Consider the following 20,897-nt stretch of genomic DNA (forward strand, 5'->3'; position numbering starts at 1 on the left):
TATCTGGATTTTTGTGAATGGCAACAGCAATTACGAGATATTTATTTATTAGGTATTAAATGCACGCGCTGTTCTATTTTTAACCTTCCAACACAGCTGTCTTTTCAAAAATCATCTGCATTGCTAAGGCAACATGAAGCAAATCTAATTACAATTCTAAATAAAAAAAACTAGATAAATAAATAACTATGAAATCTGTAACAATATGAATTAAGTAATAATTAATAATAAAGCAAAGTGCATGCACATGCATGCGCCAATATATTGTACAAAACTATGATTGGGAAACTGAGACCATGAGTTCGGCCACATTCGGCTATCGGGGGATGTGTACAAGTTCTGAGTGCACGTGTCCCCCAAAAGCCGAAGGTAGCTGAACGCAAGCTACTCACACGCATTTGTAATTTAAGTAGTGTGTGTGTCAGCTCACTGTGAGTAATCTAACAACACTGAATAAATTATCGTTAATTACTTAGCAGTAAACATTTCATTTTTTTCTTCGTCGATATGTTATTTTATTATTATATATTATTATTTGCCGATATATTGGCCGGGCCGCAAAAATATTTGTTGTGGGCCGCGAGTTTGACATCCTTGGTGTAGTGGAATAGAATACTTTAAAATTTTTTATTGATTTTCTTAAAATGTGTTAAAGTCAGAATCAATACAAAATTAGCAAAAGCCTACTTTCAAGTATAAAAAGCATAATAAAATTCATTAAAAGGAAGGATTATGGAATGACCACATCAGTTCTGATTATAAATGAAAATAGTTTAAAATTCAGACTGTTAGAAAATGAGAGATGGTCTGATTATTTTATATACAGTACAAAGTCCATAATCCGGACTCATCGGGACTTCGGCGATTCCGGATGAGGGTTTTTTCCGAATTATAGGTCATCAATTTAAATCTGGTAACATGGCATGCAGAAATTATACTATTAAAAATATGAAACTGTAGTTTATGAAATAAAATGCAATTATGATCTAAAGGGTATCAAAATTTTTTTTTTAAAAAAATCTTAATATTTATTTGATTACTTCATTAAACATTTCTTTCAATGCATGCATGCGTAAAGCATACACGTGTAATGTATGTGCATTCTCTATGCGCATGCGTAAAGTTTGTGGCTTTGAGGTCCGAATTATAGATCATTCCAGATTACGGATTTTGTACTATATTTTTAATAATTAATACTGAAAAATTAAAAATATAAAATGCATCCTACACAAGAAAACTCTGTTATTAAGAAATACATTACAAAATACCTCAAGGGGAAAACTTACATTCAACTTCAACACCTACATGACGACGAGCACCTTTTCCGACGCCATTTTCAGCTATGCAGTAATAAGTACCCCTGTCACGTTTACTTATATTATGAATGGCTAAAATATTTCCTCGGAAAACAGCTCCACCAGTAGGCAGGATATCATTGTTCTCACGTCTCCAAGAGATTTCTGGCTCAGGACTTCCTCGTGCATAACAGTTCAAATAAACAGTGGCACCTGATGTGGTCTGCACTGATTGTGTACTATTGTCTAATATAACAGGAGGAACTAAAACAAACCAAAATATTTTACTCAACACTAAAATTTTACAACTATAATTCATATTTGCACTTTATGTGTGCATACATATCATTATAGATTGAGAAATAGATACTGAAAGTACAAATAAGTCTCTGCTGTTTTTTTATAAAAAACTGAGCATTTATTGTGAAAGAACAGTACATTTTGTTTTATTCAAACTCTTGTCCATTGCTAGCCACTACATTTTCCCATCTTTCTAGCAGCATAGGGATACTGCATTGGAAGGAAGCTTTACCTTTCCGGGCTATCCACAAATCAACCCAATTTTTGGTATCTTAGCGCTGCTCAGACAGGCCATGCATCATCAATTGAAACAAGTATTATTCAGAAGGAGCAATGTCTGATAAATACAGGAGGGGGGGGGAATTCTCATTTGAATATTTCAGAATACGTTTTAAGCGGCACCACAACAAGTGAATGAGTGTTATCCTGCAGGAGAAAAATTTTGTCATGTCTGGAGTAGTAGTGGGTGCATTTTTCTTTGAGAGTTGGGCTCAGTCTCATCAACTGTGCTAGGTTGAGAGCTCCAGTCATGATTTCGGTTTGAGCAACTCATAATACATGAAATCAAACTGATCCTACCATATAAACAGTGTGATATTTTTCCCCCATGAATATTCAGCTTAGCCCTCAATGTTGAAGCATAGTTAGATGATCCCCATGGCCAAGTGGTCCATAGTTCTTTGGGTTATTGTAGTGGATCCATTTTTCCTCACCAGTGATTATACAATGTAAAAGGACTCTTTTTGTTTATATCTGGCAAGCAGCATTTCATGTGTAAAAAATAGACATTGAATGTTTCTCAGCTGCAGTTCATATACAACCCAATTTCCTTGTTTTTGAATCATTTCCAATGACTTTAAATGAAGTAAAATTGCTTGTTGAGTCACTCCTAATGTAACTGCAAATTCTACTTGCATTTTACATTGAAAAACTTTATTCAATAATACTTCCAATCCCACGTCTTCGTACACTTTTACCCTTCCACTTCTTTGTCTTTGATGTTAAATTCATAGTTCTTAAACTTTTGAATTCTCTTCAGACCTCTGAAACTTAAACTTGCAATTTTATGCAACTTCTGCCGATTCTTTGCTGCTTCAAAATCTTCAATATTCTTGCAATATAATTGAGCCAATTTTACTTTTCCCTAATATTAGTATTAATAATATATGTTGCCTACTGTTAGATATAATATTTTTCTCTCAAAAGTAATTTTAGCACACCTATCAATATAATTCAAAAAAAAATTTTTTGTGTGTGTGTGTGTGAGTATGGCAAAGCCTCGAGGGCTATCTGCCTAAGAGGAGGGATGCCTTCGTGGAGGACTTTCTAAGGAAAACTGGCTCGTATACACGTTACACATGGGGAAAACCACGAAAACGCCCATGCAGCCAGCCCATTCGCAGGATTCAAACCTCGGACCGAACTACCAGTGTTCAGCGACTTTACCGCTCGGCCGCTGGTGGGCCCAAAAAAAAAAAAAAAAAATTTTGAAAAGAGGTGAGTGAAATAAAATTTTGAAAATACGTTTTGAAAAGAAGTACTAAAATTAATTCTATTAGATATTATCTGAAATACAAACCAATATATATTTCATAAAACAAAACAAGTATTATTGCTTACATTCTGCTAAGGTGTTACAGCATGTGAAATAAACAAAAACATGCATTGATTTTTTAGTACAAATGCCACATAATTTCTTTTGTCGTCAGCAAATTTTCATTTGTTGAACATAAAATACAATCCAGTTATTGCTTTCTGCATGTACTTTTTCATTTATAGTTCAATACAGATGTAAAAAGGGTATCCTGGTATATTACTTCATTAGTAAAACATAAATTTTAAAAAATGTGATAGTTCTTACACATTATTAGGTATCTGAGGTTTTGTTATTTCAGAATGTATGGGGAAATTTATCTTAAATCAAGAATCTTTTCTTTCTGTTAATTTTTGCCACCTGTCACATAACTCGTCACCTTTCAATTACTTAGTTAACTTATTAACATGTCACTTAGTCACTTGTAACAAAATTTCCTCTTTTTTTCTGACTGGGAATAATGTTAATATTATCATCTAGACTGAGCTTCAGTAACTTCAATAAATTTAAACTAAAGATTTCTGTCATGGAGGAATGGTTTTATGGAAGACTTTCTAGAGGTTGATTTGATTTAATTCATCTGGTTACATTGTCTGATTATCTGCCTAACAGAAGGGATGTTTTTGTGGAGAACTTTCTAAGGCTAACTGCCTTGTATGCATGGTACATATGGAGAAAACCACAAAAATGTGCATGCGGCCAATCCATTTGCCTGGAATCGAACCCAGGTCGGAACTACTAGTTTTCAGCGATTTAATCACTCGGCTGCTGGTGGGCTGACTTTCTCGGGGAAACTAGCTTGTATTCTGTTGTATGTGCGAAACCTGACATGTTACCTTTTCTGTTTCATCCATGTTAATTATTTCAGAGCTAAGAACATCTATATAAAATTCTAAACCCAATTCATCTTCGCTACTATCTATATTTGGATTATAACTCTTCCTTTCGCTGTTATGATATGAAGCAGCATGATGACAAATACAAGGTGGGAAATGAAATGTCATATGTTTTATTTTGGTCATTACACATTTACTTATCATTGAAATATTACAATGAGTAATTGAATGTACTATTGAATGCACAGTTAGCTGTCTGAGTGTAGAAAGTGAGTTCAATGCAAAATGTTTTCAATGTGTCCACCATTTTGTTTTGCAACCTCTTTCTCTCAAGTGAACCTTGCATTTTTCACAAATCTTCCTAAATTGTATGGCTCCACTGCACAATAAGAGCCTTGCATTTTACACTTATAGGCTTCTAAGCAAATACCTTATAATTTCAAAAAATCCCCTAAAACGAATTCACATGGATTAATATTTGGGCTATGCAGATAATAATCCAAGTAACAAACTTCCAATATTAATCCATATCATTCATGAAGGTAATATGATATTACACAAACATTAAACACCTCATACAGGAAATCAAGAACAACATTTGCAATGGGCAGGTGGGCTCAGTCTCTCATGTGCCACTGAGTATGCAAAGGAAAACTTGCTGCCATTCTCCCATAGGTACACGGTGGGAAAAAAAAAGTACAATTCTATATTTCTCGTTCTATTGGGCCAATTGACGAAATTCAAATTTCGTTTTTCATGTCTCAAAAGCGTGACTTAGTATTAGATTTATATATACCATTTTCTGAAATGGCATGCCAATTTTTTTCCTCTCTCGATTCTATGACTGAAATTATGACAAATTGCCAAGTTTTGTAAAAATCACACGAGTACTTTTTTTTAAATTAGCTCTAAAAGTTTTAGCTCCTCAATGTTAATCAAATTTGACATATATTTATCAATATCTCTTTTTTTATTAAAATTACTTGAATCCTTCTTCCAGAATTTGAAAATCGGGCTTAATCCAAATATAATTCACACATTTCTTATTACTTATTTTAAAAATGTGTATTTTTAAATATTTTTTGTAAATTTTTAGAAAAAATTTTTGTATTACAACCTATAACATTTTTAACATCATCATAAAGTAGATGTATATCTAAGCATATCTGCAAAAAAATTACGAGTTTTTTATTCAAAATTTCCTAAGAAATACATGAATTTACATTTTGGTGCATTTTGAAATTTGGCATATTTAATATTAGCAGTAATAACGAAAACGTGGTTTGCACACTTTGTTAATATTATTTGGAAGAATGAACGAGACCTTTTCCTCTTGTGCATCAATGAAAAAAAAAGGAAAATAAGTAGGTTACTATAAATTAGGAATTCCACCAAGTAAATTATTCTTGGCGCAAACTCAAAAAAAAATGGGCCAAGATAAATTTTTAAATTTCTCCAAAAACATTTAATATCCAGGCATAATATGAGTTGTAGAATCGGAATATGGAAAAAAAAATTATATGTTATTTCAGAAAGAGGTCCGATTTTCTGTCAAAATACCTAGGTTAGAATAATGCTATATATAAATCTAATATGTATCCTAAGTCGCACTTTCGAGACATGAAAAAACACAATTTTGTAGCATTATATGTTGATTATTTTTCAGATTCAAAATATTGTATAATAAGTTACCAAAATGAACTTTATAATATGACAGCCAAAAATAAAATGTTTTATTTTAATGCTTTTTTTTAATATAATTTCAATATATTACCATTATTTTAGTGAAATTCATCAATGTTCTGATGTTTTAAAAAAAATCGTCGAAAAATTCTCAGATCGCTGAATTAAAAATTTTCTATAGAAACTTATCTTAAAATCGCCAAAATGTTGATAAGTTGCCAAATTTAGAACCATTTAATAAAAGAATTCATATCTCCAAAAGCGAAAAGTTGTTTAAGGGCTCTTTATTAGAAAAAAATGAATTTCGCTATGTTTATGTTTCACTTTGCTTAGAACCTCGAGTATCCCATCATTTATATTAGAAATAGAAACAAATTATAACCCATGAACCCATTCAAAAGATAACCATGTACATCAGTGAATCGCCAAAAATATTCTTCCAAAATGCTAATTCACACTCAAAATGGCAGTCATAAAAACAGCAATTTCAGATGATTAAAATTAAGGACCTTCTGCTGATTTTGGCCAAAATTAAGGATTTTTAAGGATCAAAAATCGATTCCAAAAAATCTAAGGACTTTTAAGGACTCTTAAGGACTGTACAAACCCTGCTCAATCATTTGTTTGGTGGTCCCCAAACGCATTTGTGCCTAAATTTTCAGTGGCAAGCACGAGTTATGAATGATATTTACATGGTTATGAATGACATTTACATGTTTGAAGTTACAGAAGAATCTGTTTTAACAATTCAAAAAAAAAAAAAAAAAATCGTGAATGCAACTGCATTAAGTTGTTTTTATTCAAAAACAAAAAAGAGATGGGATATTATTTATACCAAACAAAAGATGTAAAATTCGACAAGATTCGATTATGGAAAACTCGACAAAAGTTAAAACAATGAGAAAGCAAAAAGCTTAATAACCTAGAGGTTAAACCTAAATGGAAGTACACATAATATCAATATGCTTATATAACTTATAAGCTTATATAATTTATAAGCAAAAATATTTTCAACTTCTATTGAGATATTTCACAGAATGAACTTAAGCCATACACAGAGTACTGATAAATTAAATTTATTCAAGAAAATTCTAATGGAATAAAAAATGGCTCCCAAGTGATTTGTCATCATTAACCACAAAAGTATATACATGTAAGCTAAATTAGAAAACTATTAAAGCAGTTAAAACTTACCTGAAAAACAAAATGCACTATTTCATAAATCTATACCATTTACTCTCATTCTATTTAAATTGTCATTAAAAGAAATAACAAATCAGGATGAAGTATTAATAACAAATGAATTTTGAGCAAATTATAATTTATACGAGGGTTGGAACTTTAATAGTGGCAACTATTTATTTACAAGGAATACAATATTTATTTACAGGGATTCATGTCACCATGTTTTACAGTCCTTCAATATAGTCGCCAGCATTGTTGAACAATGTGGAAGTCGCAGAATACCTGTAGCAGCGCCTGTTTTGTTGATAGTTTGAATGGACCAGTCTACTACCGCAAGAATCTCAACAGTTTGGAAGAGAGTGCCACGAAGTGGTTCCTTCATCTTAGGAATTAAGTCATAGTCACAAGGGCTTAGACCTGAGAAGTATGGTGGATGGTAAAGCACTTCCCAGCCCCATCGCTTGAACAAATCAGTCACAGCTTGTGCTGCATTCAGCCGAGCATTGTCATGCATAATGAGAGGAGTGTTCTGCAGAAAGTGTCGCCGTTTTTTTCTCAAAGCTGGTCGGAGATTGTGCTCCAAAAATGAGCAGTAATACTGCGCAGTGACGGCCTGCTGTGGGGGAACGGTATGCGTTAGGATGACACCATCACAGTCGTACACAAGAATCACCATAACTTTCACATTGCTGAGGTTCTGACGAAATTTCGAACGTCGTGGTGACCCGTGATGATGCCATTCATTTGACTGGCGTTTCAGTTCTGGCTGGTACGATCGGGCCCAAGTCTCATCCAGCTTAATGATACGGCGTAAAAAAGCATCTCCTTCGCGCTCATAGCGCTCCAGGTGGGTTCGGGCAGCATCGTATCATAGCCATTTCTGCATTTCCGTCAATTGATGTGGAACCCATCGTGAAGCAATTTTTCTCATGGACAGGCGATGTGCAGCACAGTCGTATGCGCTAATCCTGTTTGTTCGGCCAGCTGACGAATCGTTTGGCGGCAATCACTGTCCATTAGTGCGGCAACACCTTGCACGTCTGCATCGCTGACACTCAGACGACCTGGCCGCAGCATGTCTGCCACGTTTTGGCGTACTTCATTGAATGCTTTCACCCATCTTGCTACGATTCTGTAAGGCAATGCAGATTCCCCACAAGCCTCTTGAAGCCCTTGATGACACTGTCGTGCTGTACGATCTCTAGCACATTAAATTTTTATACAACATCGTTGTTCTTGTTTTGAAAACATCCTGACAAAACTTACTTTAGACGAGCTAATACAAGGTTTCATTCTTCGCGTCTCTCCGCATACGCGTGACGTAGGCAGGACGAGTCTTTTTGCTGAGAGGTAAGGTAGGTATGTAGTTTACGTGTGGTATACGCGATATTCTTTGGTTTTGTTGCGTAGCGTTTTTTCAGCTGTGTTGCCACTATTAAAGTTCCAATCCTCGTACAATGCATTATACAATATACGTAATATATGTAACACTTACTCTTCACATGCAACCAAGCATCTTCTGCCAATTTACTGGTAGGTCCAATAAGTACTTGACATTGATATAATCCACTATCAACTTTCTGAAGTTTAGTTATCTGTCAGAAAGAAATCCATTTACTAAATTTAAAAAATGCTTTAAGTTATTTAATAAAATGAAATTAAAACATTTCGTACTTAAGCTTAATAACAGAATTAGGTAGTTGTCTGTTATCGCAACCACGTTCGGAAATGTATGTGTTCATGCATGCATGTACATAAGTATGTACACTGCTCAAAAAAAAAAATGGGACAGTGCTATATCTCCCGTTCTACTGGGCCGATTGACAAAATTCAAACTGCGTTTTTCATGTCTCGAAAGCGCGACTTAGGATATATATTAGATTTATATATAGTACTATTCTAACATAGGTATTTTGACACAAAATCGGACTTTTTCTGAAATAACATACCAATTTTTTTACATATTTCGATTCTACGACTCAAATTATGCCAGAACACCAAGTTTTGTAAAAATCGTACGAATAGTTTTTAAAATATTAGCTCTCAAAATTTTAGCTCCTCAATGTTAATTGAATTTGGCAAATATTTATTAATATCTCTTTTTCTATTAAACTTTTTTGATTTTTTCTCTCACATTTCGAAATTTTGGTTCATTCCAAATAAAATTTACCCATTTTTTGCTTTTTATTTTTTAAATTTCTATTTTTAAATAATTTCTATAGATTTTTCGAAAAAAATTTTGAATTATAACCTATAAAATTTTTACCATCATCTTAAAGTAGGTGTATTTTTAAGCATATCTGCAAAAAATTAGACTTTTTTATTCAAAATTTTCTAAGATATACACGAATTTACATAATTTCGCGTTTTGAAATTTGGCACCTTTTTTTTGAGCGATAATAACGCCAAATGTGGTCTATGGATTTTTGTTACACTGAATTGCCACAGCTATTTTTAACCTTAAACTTCAAGTAAAATTTTACGGAGAATTAATTATATGACATTTTTTCCCTCAATGATGCGTAATAAATATTTATTAATACTATATGAAAGGCTATTTTTTTTAATTATAAATGATATTATTCAAATTTTTAACTTTTTTTTTTTTTTTTATTTCTCTCGTATCTTTTCTTTTTTTAAAAAATTTAAGAGTAAGTTTTCGTAAGAGTAAATTTTTACCTTCGGCGTTTTATCGTCAGCTACTTTACTTCGTTTAAATCGAATTGTGTAAAACTGAGAATTTTCGTTTGATATTTATTTGAATTTTATGACATTAACTGCATAATTTATTTCTAAACAAACTGTTGCTTTTGAAGTGGCTGAAAGAGCGGCTGATACTATTATCCATATTTTTAAAGCACAATATATTTTTATAGAAATATAATATTTAGAATAATCATTTTTTATAAAAGTCAAATTATGATATAAACATACAACTCTCTAGAGACTGAATTAATGGAAGTTCAATGGTTATGTAGAAATGATCTGCAGCTACTTAATGGCTGGATAAGTCAGCAGATTCTGTGGACAAGTAAGAATAATTATATAAACGACACCAACATTCTGGATTCAATAAACAACGAGGATACGATGTTTACTAAATGAATTTAAGAAGTTTTAAAACATAAAAAATCAACTCATTTTTTTTCTAAAATGTATCTTTGTGCGTAGCGTATTTTCATTATATCCTTAAAATTCTAATTTAGAATGTAATTGTCAAGAACTGAATCCTAATCATCAGTAATATAATAAGTAATTATTACGGTTATTAATAAATCCTTCTTATAAAGTAATTGCAAATATTTCAAAAAACTTTCTGTCTGAACATTTTTCTATGCAAATATTTTTAATTTATATTAATCAAGATTGCACACCATATTACTTATTTCCACTTCAATTCTTACCGTCAGTTCTAGTAGAATTTACAAATCAATTATATTTAATTAAGGATTGGATTGGATTATTTAATTATGGCAAAGCACACGAGGGCTATCTGCCTAAAGGGAGGGATGTCTTCGTGGAGGACTTTCTAAGGGAAACTGGCTCGTATACACGTTACACATGGGGAAAACCACGAAACCGCCCATGCGGCCAGCCCGTTCGCGGGATTCAAACCTCGGACTGAACTACCAGTGTTCAGCGTCTTTACCGCTCGGCCGTTGGTGGGCTATTTAATTAAGGAATGACCATCTAAGTTAAGAAACAGCGTACCGTAACAACATTTCAATTATTGGTTCCGTATCTTTCATGTTACTTCCGATTGGCTAGCTACATGATTTATAATGAGTATTCGGATTTTACTAGTAACTTCACTTGGAAATTGCGCTTAAACTAGGTTAGTTGGTTATTTGAACATAGAAAGAACATGGGAGCTATTTGATTAAGATGCTTTCATAGAGAATCTTTGTAAAGAGAAACTAAAAAACTACGAAAACCAACCATGCAGCCTGGGTTAGACTGAGCAGCAAACAATTAGTATTTAACAATCTTTTCTTTTTCAAATGCTAGGCAACTGATGAGTCTCCAATTAAATCTCCAATTTAATATTTTATTTGTAAATATTTAAAATATTGTTGTATTCTTTGACGCAAAAAGCAGAATTTAAGTTTTGTTAACTCGTTAGTAAACTACCTAGCCGTAGTGCAAATGAATATTCAATTTCTTTGGCAATAATTGTATTCACTTAATATTCTTGGAATATGAGCTAAAGAAGGAACGTTCTCGGAAGATTAAAGTAGTGTTTAAATCCAGTGATATTAGGTTTGTCTTACAAGCTCAGGATCAAAACGATTCTGCAATTGCCCGAGTAGTTGACTTGTAAATGGATGTGAATTAACCAGATGACTTTTAATCTTACGTTATTCAGCCAGAAAACGTATTCCAAATGTTTTGTATTGCATGACAATGCATCTTTTCATTATTTAATAACCAGTCGGAGAACCGCTTGTGTTCGGAAAATAAGTATGTATATTCAATCGTCCTGCATGTTCTTCAAATTTGTCTTCTTGTGATTTTTTTTCTTTCTCAAAAACTAAAGTTACCTCTCAAAGGAAAGTTTTTTGACATTGAAGAGACAAAATTAATATGACATCTACTTTTAGAGGCATGTCAAAAACAGATCTCTACAAACCTTCTCTTCCATTACATGTTGTGCAGTCAGACAAAAAGTTACATCAGCGTAAATTCTATAATCTATTTTTATTACACTCTGATTACTTTATTAACATACAGTGATACTAAATCTTTTACTTTAGCTTAAGTAATTCGGAATTTTTGACGGAATTGTTGTCGGAACTAGGACTTAGAAGATAAGTCAAATTAAATATTTCGATAACCCAGTAAATTCAAGTTCGAAATTTCAATATTTTATTTTCGGAGGGAGGGGAAATGTTTTCAGTTTTGGTCCATTATACTAAGTATATTTGCTTCGACTTTTTATTTTTCCATAAAAGCGAAAATTTTACGCATGGTATACATATAAAATTTAATAATATGCAGAGTGTTTATAATTAAAGTTCCACATTGAAACGGTCATAAAAGGAAAACTACTGGACCAAGTGTTATCAAACTTGGAAATCGTGTAAAGGAGGTCATGGGAATTTATTTTCCGCGAAAAAAAGGAAGTTCGAAACCTCACCACCAGGGGGGAAATGGCGCTGTATGCAATATTGTTAAACGAAATTTGGGTCGGAATCTAACTTAACCTTTTGTTAAACGGGTTTAATATGTTGTATACCCTTAAGGAACTTTGAAGTAGGCAAATTATCATTTAAAGACGTTAAATTCGATAAATGTCGAGTGCGCCATCCCTGTAAGTGAGAATTTCGTCCGTGAAAACCACGAATTAGCGATTAGAAAATGTGAGATCGCAAATCACTCTCACAAGTGCGTACAATCTGGAAATCGTTTTCTTACAGATCGCTAATTTGTAATTTTTTAAGCCTGAATTCGGCACTAAAACATGAAGATACTGATTCAAAACGCTTTTAATCGATTTGGGCCAAAGAAATCTCTCATGTTATCTATCTAGTTCCATTGCATTCTCCTACTGCATTCGATTGCATAACAGTCATTTCACACCGTTTACTGTTGAATGACAGCTAGTTTTATAACTGAACCATTTTTTTCTGAAGAGCAGTCGACAGCTGGACCACTGCAATTGCAGCTCACTTAGAGCCAATATTAAAATGTTTCGTGATATATGAACTGCAGTAACGTGGCATTTTAGACACTACGATTTTTATGCAGGGCTGGGCACCACCTCAAGAGTGTCGCATAGTTACTTAGGCAACATTTCACGAATGAATGTCTTATAGGCCAACACTTCCCCTCTTCCCACCAGACCTCAACCTCTGTGACTTTTGTCTATGAGGTTATCTTAAAAGCACTGTTTATGGTGATAATCTAAACAATTTGGCAGAAATGAAAAATGTGATACACTGATAACATTCCTCCTGATATGCTATGTGTAACGTGTATACGAGCCAGTTTCCCTTAAAAAGTCCTCCACGAAGGCATCCCTCCCTTAAGGCAGATAGCCCTCGAGTGCTTTGCCGTAATCTAATAAACCAAACCAAAACCAAACCTGATATGCTAAGAGCTGCTGTTGAGAATGCAGTAACATGATTTAACTTGCTTTCGGAAAATGCTGGACGCTACATTGAACATGCTTTGCAACACGTTTCGGAAAATATTAAACACATTTTAAACAGATGTTTTCATGTCTTATTTCATTTAACAATATTGTATACAGCGCCATTTTTCCCCTGATGGTGAGTTTTTGAACTCTTTTTTTTTCCGCCGAAAATAAATTCTCATAACCTCCTTTACACGATTCCCAAGTTTGATAACATTTGGTCCGGTAGTTTTCCTTTTATGACCATTTCAAAGTGGGACTTTAATAATAACCACCATGTAAAATAAGCTTTAAAAGTCTGACAGTTTGGTTCAAGTCCCAACTTTAAAAAATATATATATATATAAATATAAATTTTTATATTAATTCTCTTAGAAAGCATGTTTTAAGAAGCTAATTTTTCTCTCGCGTTATAGATTGTATAAAAAAACATGATCTTTAATATGATATAGATTGTTTCAGCCGATATAAGAGTCGGGTTACTCTGTGGTACAGAATAAACCCTGCTGGACTGTTTTATTTCTTTGTCATTTAGCAAAAATCTTTTAATTAAAATATTTATTCTTTGGACTTCACTTTAAACTTTATTTATAGCTAAAATGACTAGAAAACGAAAAGCTGTCTTTAGCTGAAACGCAATTCATATAATTGATATTTTAAAAAATTGACAAGAATGCAAAATGTATGGAAATCTAGCAGTCGAAAAATCTTAATTTTCTTGTGTGAGCACTGAAAATAACTGTAGAAGGAAAGAAGAAAATTAGGGAGAAAAGTAAGCAAAAATTTGCAGGGAAATCTGTCTGTCAGACATACCAACATGTTCAAAAAGTTGGACGCTTTCGAATATACTTTCAGGATACTTCAAAGAATTTAGGTGTTCAAAGAGAAAACACTTGGACGAGTACACCAGCAAATACCATCAATTGAGCTTGTGTTAACAGAAAAGACAAAACGATATCATTGCAGATTTAAGTGAAGAGCGACTGGTTTTAAACTATATGGTTGTGTAAATTACGTTATAGAACATCATATCGTATCATAAATGTTGAATCCCGTGATTTCCTCAGTCGAATTATTTGAAGATTCAGGAGTTTATCCAGTGATGTATGTGGATGTCACTTAAAGATGTTTTTTTCCCTTCCTGATGAAACAGCGGCCGAGCGGTAAAGTCGCTGAACACTAGTAGTTCGGTCCGAGGTTCGAATCCCGCGAACGGGCTGGCTGCTTGGGCGTTTTCGTGGTTTTCCCCATGTGTAACATGTATGCGAGCCAGTTTCCCTTAGAAAGTCCTCCAGGAAGGCATCCCTCCCCTTAGGCAGATAGCCGTAGTGTGCTTTGTCATAATAAAATAAAGCAAACCCTTTTGATGAAACCAGTCTTTCCTTTCATCTCATAGCTTCAAAATGTTTAGCCTCTAAAGACTGATAAAGGCTCTGACGAAATACTTCGTGAAGAACTTTCTAAGGGAAACCAGCTGTCATACGCGGTACACATGAGAAAATCCACGAAAACGCCCATGCAACCAGCCCGTTTACCGGGGTTCGAACCCCGGAGTGAACTACCAGTGTTCAGCAACTTTACCGCTCGGCCGTTTGTGGGCCTTTATGAAATGGAAGGCGATAACTTTATTTAAAATGATTGTCAGAAATACCAAAATGTTTCGAAAAGTTGGATACTTTTCAATATACTTTCAGAATGCTTAAAGAAACAGAGAAGAAAAATAAATTTTTTCGTAAAATTTAGTATTCGTATTTTTTTTAATTTAAAATTTTTCAATCTTATGATATTTGATTCTTGCGATTTCAAAAATAAAATATTTGACTATAATATGAATAACATTTTAAGAAACCAAATGTAGGATAAAATTGTGTAAAGCAATGGGCACAATGATAAAACTGTTTAAAGCAGTGTATGCAAGTCATCCTAAGTTAAAATATCGGTTATACATCTCTCTTATTTATATATATTTTTTCTGAACGGAACATTGAAAGGCGTGTAAAACTGTGCTTTACTGTATTTTCTCTTTTAATATAGTATGCAGTTTTCAAACGCATCGTAGTCTGGGTTACAAAGTATTCTTCCGAAAAAAACGCAGTGCAAATAAATAAAATCAAATTCTGGAAAATTGATATTAATAAATATATTTAACATGCTCAGTTCGAAGGAATAAATAGAAAATTTTAAAACAATTATCTGAAGAGACAATGCAACACAAACAATTAAAATAAAACTATAAAAATTTAAAAATGACTTTAAATAATAGCTATGACGAAAAATATATATAAAGAAAACTATTTGAAAAAAAAATAAACACTGCACCTTTATTTACGCAGTTCAAATAGGTAAATAGAAATTTTTAAAACAGTTATTCAAAAAAAAAAGTTCAACTTAAACAATTAAAATGAAATTCGAAAAAGAAAAAATTACTTAAAATAATAAGTTATAATTAAAATATAATATAAAGAAAATTATTTGGAAAAAAGGAACGATGGTGCCTTTTTTCCCTAAGGAAACTAGGTTGCCATATATTAAGAAGTTCGCCAAATGAAGTATGCTTGGCGCAAACTGACAAAAAAGTGCCAACATAAATTTGTGAATTTCTCCGTAAATTTCGCTCCAAATTTTACAAAATTTCATATTTAGGCGTAATTTGAGTCGTAGAATCGAAATATGTAAAAAAATTGGTATGTTATTTCAGAAAAAGTCCGATTTTGTGTCAAAATACCTATGTTAGAATAGTGCTATATATAAATCTAATATATATCCTAAGTCGCGCTTTCGAGACATGAAGAGCGCAATTTGAATTTTGTCAATCGGCCCAGTAGATCGGGAGATATAGGACTGTCCCATTTTTTTTTTATGAGCAGTGTACATATGTCTGTGTATACACACACGTACATACATACTTGCACATGTGCATACATAAATACATTTCTGAATATAGTCCTGATAACAGAAGAGTACCCAGAATTATTGTCAATATTACACTGCTACTTATACTACTTGTAAAACTGCAACACATTTTTAGTTATAAAATCTTTGCAACTGCTCTCAATCATAAGATTCTCGAACTGCATCATAACATTACCTTACAAATTAAACTGTCAAGGTAACAGTTTCTAGAGTATTTTATGTTAATTGATTAATTATTATGATTTATAATTTCTCCTTTTCTGTAATCGTCACCAGAATATAAATTAGTTGACAAAGTATTTAAGTCAAGGGTTTTGAATGTTAAGGTTAGAGATTTTGGCAAGTGTCATCTGCAGTTTATATGTCCTATTGCCCAGCTCTGCCACTGATAATTCTGGCTTTAGCCATTTTGCTAGCTGATGTCAATGATATGCCATTAAAAATATTGACCCAGTTTAAGTAGACCAATTTATATAACTTCCAATCATATTACTTAGAAACTGAAATTTTTACTATTGGCAAGACAACAATGAAATTTTTACTATTGGCAAGTCTTCATTTTAACATAAAAAGTTAAAAAGTTGTTTTAACCTTCACAGGACTGGAACTACTCTTATATATGCCCTCACTGGGCGACAAATTTCTCACATGGTGCCATATTACTATCTAATTTTTTTGTCTGCATTTCGAACTTTAAGCCTATTTGGCGAGAAACTCCATGGTGCCATATTACTATCTAATTTTTTTGTCTGCATTTCGAACTTTAAGCCTAAAATGTCTCTAAAAATGCGGTTTCACACATGCAAAACCACGTTTTGAACATGCAATTTAAGCTAAAAATCCAAAACAAAAACGAAAAATTTAGATAGCAAAAATGTAAATTTCCTAACCAAAAATATTTGACAAGAATTCATGTACACAGCAATATGTTTTAACTTAACAAAACACCACAGAATTTCACAATTTATGCAGTGAAGGAATCTATGAACTACGCACACCTAGCTTAAATAAATTAACATGACAACAATAAATTTGAAAGAATACCATGTATACAGTGTTCTGTTTAAAGTTTAAAAAAATCTACGAATTGCACAATTTAGGCAGCGAAGGAATCTACAAATTACTCACACCTCGCTTTAATAAATTAACAATAAATTTCAAAGAATACCATGTACACAGCTTTCTGTTTAAACTTTAAAAAATATCTACGAGTTGCACAATCTTACGCAGTGAAGGAATCTACGAAGTATGCACACCTCGCTTTAATAAATTAACATAACAATAATAAATTTCAAGAATACCATGTACACAGCATTCTGTTTAAACTTTCAAAAAAATCTATGAATTGCACAATCTAGGCGTTGCAGACTAATCAACAAAATAAACTAAAATAAATTTCAAACAATTAAAAAAACAACAATAATGACAGAAATTCATATTAAAAAAAACAATGAACATAACATTCTACAAAATAAGAACAAGAATAAAATAAATGCACTTAGAATGAATGAATGCTTCTTTGAACAGCAGAAATACCAATTTCAAACAAACATCATCAAAACAATTTCACCATAAATTTGTTAAAAGTCTCTTCTCCCATTTCAGAACAACGATGGAACAATACATAAACCACCAAATAAAACACAAAAATCGCATTTCCGATTATAAGAAGGCAATGTAGCTTTAACATACCGCCACATAATCTCTATCATGACAGCCAGACTCACTAGCCACAAAATTGATACTATCTTTCACAAAAGAAAATGTTTAAAACCTCCTTCTCCTAAATGCTTGTAGAATTTCCAGCCACCTGAAAAAATAGTTCTACCAGGCACGCAACTAAAATTTTGCCAACAGTCATAAATCACTTAACTACCACACACCACACGAACCAACTAGCAAATCCAAGTTTCCACGTAAAAAGGGTGACCACAGAAACCAACATCACCCCCAAATGCATCGCAGAACATGTAATCGCACCAAAAACCAGCACCCAACACATATCGCTGCATTTGGCAACCTGAGGGTGCATATAAGAGTAGTACCATAGGACTTAATACACTCACTTCCAAAAGTTAAGCAAGAAGATTGGAGACTTAAACAGAATTATGTATAAAGTGAAATAAACAGCATAAAATGAAAATAAAAAAGAACATTAATAGAGTATGTGATCCCCCCTCATCTGTATGCAAAGTTTACACCTTGTGACCATGCTTTCCATTACGTGGTCAACCACCGCAAAATTAAGCAATTGCCATTCTTCTTGTAGAGCAATTTCCAGCTCAATAAGAGTGGCTGGAGGTGAGAACGTGAAGATACAGCAACGGCCGAGAGCATCCCAAAGATTTTCAATGGGATTAAGGTCGGGCGAATATGCTGGCCATGACATACGCGCAATCCCTTCACTCTCCAGGTAGTCATCAACAATGTCAGCTCTATGGGGACGTGCATTATCGTCCATTAAAACAAAAGCAGGGCCAACTGCTGCAGCATACAATCTCACAATGGGTTCTAAGGACTTCATCTCGATACTGGACAGTCATCAAAGAACCCCATTTAAAAATGTGCATGTCGGTGTGGTATCCTAATGAAATCCCTGCCCACACCATAATGTTTCCACCTCAGAATACGTGATGTTCGGTGATGTTTTGGAACTGATTGTGTGTTCGTTGTTCACGCCATATCCTTATACACTTGTCATCTGGCTCCACAGCAAATCTTGACTTATCAGTAAACTTGACATTGCCCCAATCAGACACATTCCAATTGACATGTTCCCGGCACCACTTCTTAATTGAGGAACACAAACTCGAGGTACCCGGGCATACAGTCAACTCATATGTAATCTTCGGCGTACAGTAGCTGCAGATATCGCCTTACCAATGGACGCTGTAACTACAGATGTCACACGTGTGGAGGTCGCTCTAAGATTCCGCTTGGCTACAATAGCAATATATCGATCTTCCACGGGTTTGTAACAATTGGGCGACCGGCTACGGGCCTTCGGACAACTGTCTGTGTGGTTTGGGATTGTTTCCAGAAACGTGACATTACAGAATGATGAACGCCGAAGAAAAGAGCAACATCTGTGATCGACTGTTTTGTTTCATTGCGCTCCACAGCAGCACGCCAGTGCTCAGAATCTTCCATTCGTCTTCTGGAAGTCCTAGAAATATGTATGTCTTGAAAACAAATTGTACGAAAGTTTTAAACACCTTCTATCAGCACTTACAATTAACTTCTGTAACCCTTCATAAAGCTGGCTTCTCATAAAACTGCCTTTTTTACATATTTCTTTGACATAAAAGCATGACTGGTCGTTACCTAACATATTTGCATACTTCCATCTACCTCTGCAGTGAATTGCATCCTCTTCAATTATGATTGGCTTCTGGAAATTAGCATTTTCCTCTCCGTGCTTAACTTTTGGAAGTGAGTGTATTTACAGACAGAGGAAAAACTTTTCTGCCAATCTAACAAGATCTAAAGGACTTGGATTTAATACTCCACAATGAGAATTACGTGAAAAGATAACCCTATAAGTTATAAATAATTCTCAGTGCATGGTTTTCACATTATAAAAAAAATATAGGTACTTTTCCTTTATATCAAAATATTGTAAATTGTAAGAATAAACACTATGATATAATAACACATAATAATTAATAATAAGACAATGATAAAAATAAATTTAACTTCAAAAAGGGTAGAAGGAGCATTACTCATATAAATTAGTGTTTAATTCTTTTATTAGTGATATAAAGATTCACATCAGGAAGATATGAACATTTTTTATTATTTGGGAGAATTCACCATTGCTGGAAATAGTCTATTGAAATTTTTTATTGCCAATAATTCAAAAGGTCATAAGGTGACACCAAACAACACAAGACTCAAAAAGAGAACTTTGAGGATAAAAATGGCCACTAAAACATAATGAGATATGACTGTCAGATTTGCAGGCAGATAAAGGAAAAGTACCAAAATATAATATTGTTTACACACTAATAGATATTTCTTCATATAGGCTACCATCAAAAGGAGAGAGCTTTGTGTGCAATCTTTTTTGATTAAAATGGCATCTTACTGCTTTATAATAGTGAACAGAACTAATCTAACTTCAATTCAGATTCAGAATCCTTACACATCTTTGCCTTATAATTAACCTTACAAGTATACAATTAGCAACCAATAATATGCCATAAATAAGTTCAAAATATAAATTTTGAGATATACATTTTTCACTGAGAATGCAGTCGAATAACCCTTATTTTTTTTTGAACGAAATACAGTTTTAATGTCATGCAATTCGTTAAACATTCATGGGAATGTGACATTTGAATAAATTATGGCTAGTTTAACTAATGTAAACCAAAAAGAAGTTAGTGGGAAAAAAAAATTCGGTACTTTTCCATTTCGCCAGCGCAAATCACGCCAAGCAGACTTTATTGGCGACAACATACAATATACAAAAATAAAAAATGTTAACAAATGTTAGTTCTAAGAATTTTTATTTTGAAGGCATAAACATTTTAATATCGTTTAAAGTTTTGTAAAAAGACAATAAATTTGTAAAAAGACGTTAATTTAAGAATTTACTGTGCTTTCATGGTTCAAAATCCTGATTCGCCGGTTCATATCACTTCACCCCAAGTGATCTCATCTCACGTAAACTACATTGCAAAAATCTAATTCTCTCAGTAATTACCTACATTAATTTCAAGTTAAATCTTAATTTGGAATACATCTTTAAATGCAAGAATTATTTCAATTCGTACGAATAGCTTACTCAGAAATTATGTAAAACCGCAGTGCTTTACTTCGCTAATGCATTCTCATTAGAATTGACGAATTTAACCTCTGACTTTTCTATGTTTTCGCCTTCGGGTGAGCGGTGTGATTGCATCCTAATTCACTTAATTACCGCGAATGGCCTTAGGGCATAAAATTGAAAT

At 33.2% G+C, this 20,897-nt stretch overlaps 1 protein-coding gene across 4 annotated transcripts in view; it reads right to left on the reverse strand.

Moving 5' to 3' along the window:
- Nucleotides 1–20,897, reverse strand: part of LOC118184963 (lachesin-like) — a 69,381-nt gene that overhangs the window by 37,284 nt on the left and 11,200 nt on the right. For 3 of the 4 annotated variants that reach the window (XM_035354721.2, XM_035354720.2, XM_035354722.2), the window contains exons 4-5: nucleotides 8,389–8,488; nucleotides 1,287–1,559 (exon numbers count right to left, since the gene is read on the reverse strand). In XM_035354721.2, coding sequence (XP_035210612.1) covers nucleotides 1,287–1,559; nucleotides 8,389–8,488 — 373 coding nt within the window. The remainder of the gene's footprint in view (nucleotides 1–1,286; nucleotides 1,560–8,388; nucleotides 8,489–20,897) is intronic. The other variant, XM_085821930.1, reaches the window with a different exon arrangement.

The sequence above is a fragment of the Stegodyphus dumicola genome, chromosome 8, assembly GCF_044657685.1.
Source record: "Stegodyphus dumicola isolate Sdum_Otavi_A_Nest chromosome 8, ASM4465768v1".
Lineage (NCBI taxonomy): Eukaryota > Metazoa > Arthropoda > Arachnida > Araneae > Eresidae > Stegodyphus > Stegodyphus dumicola.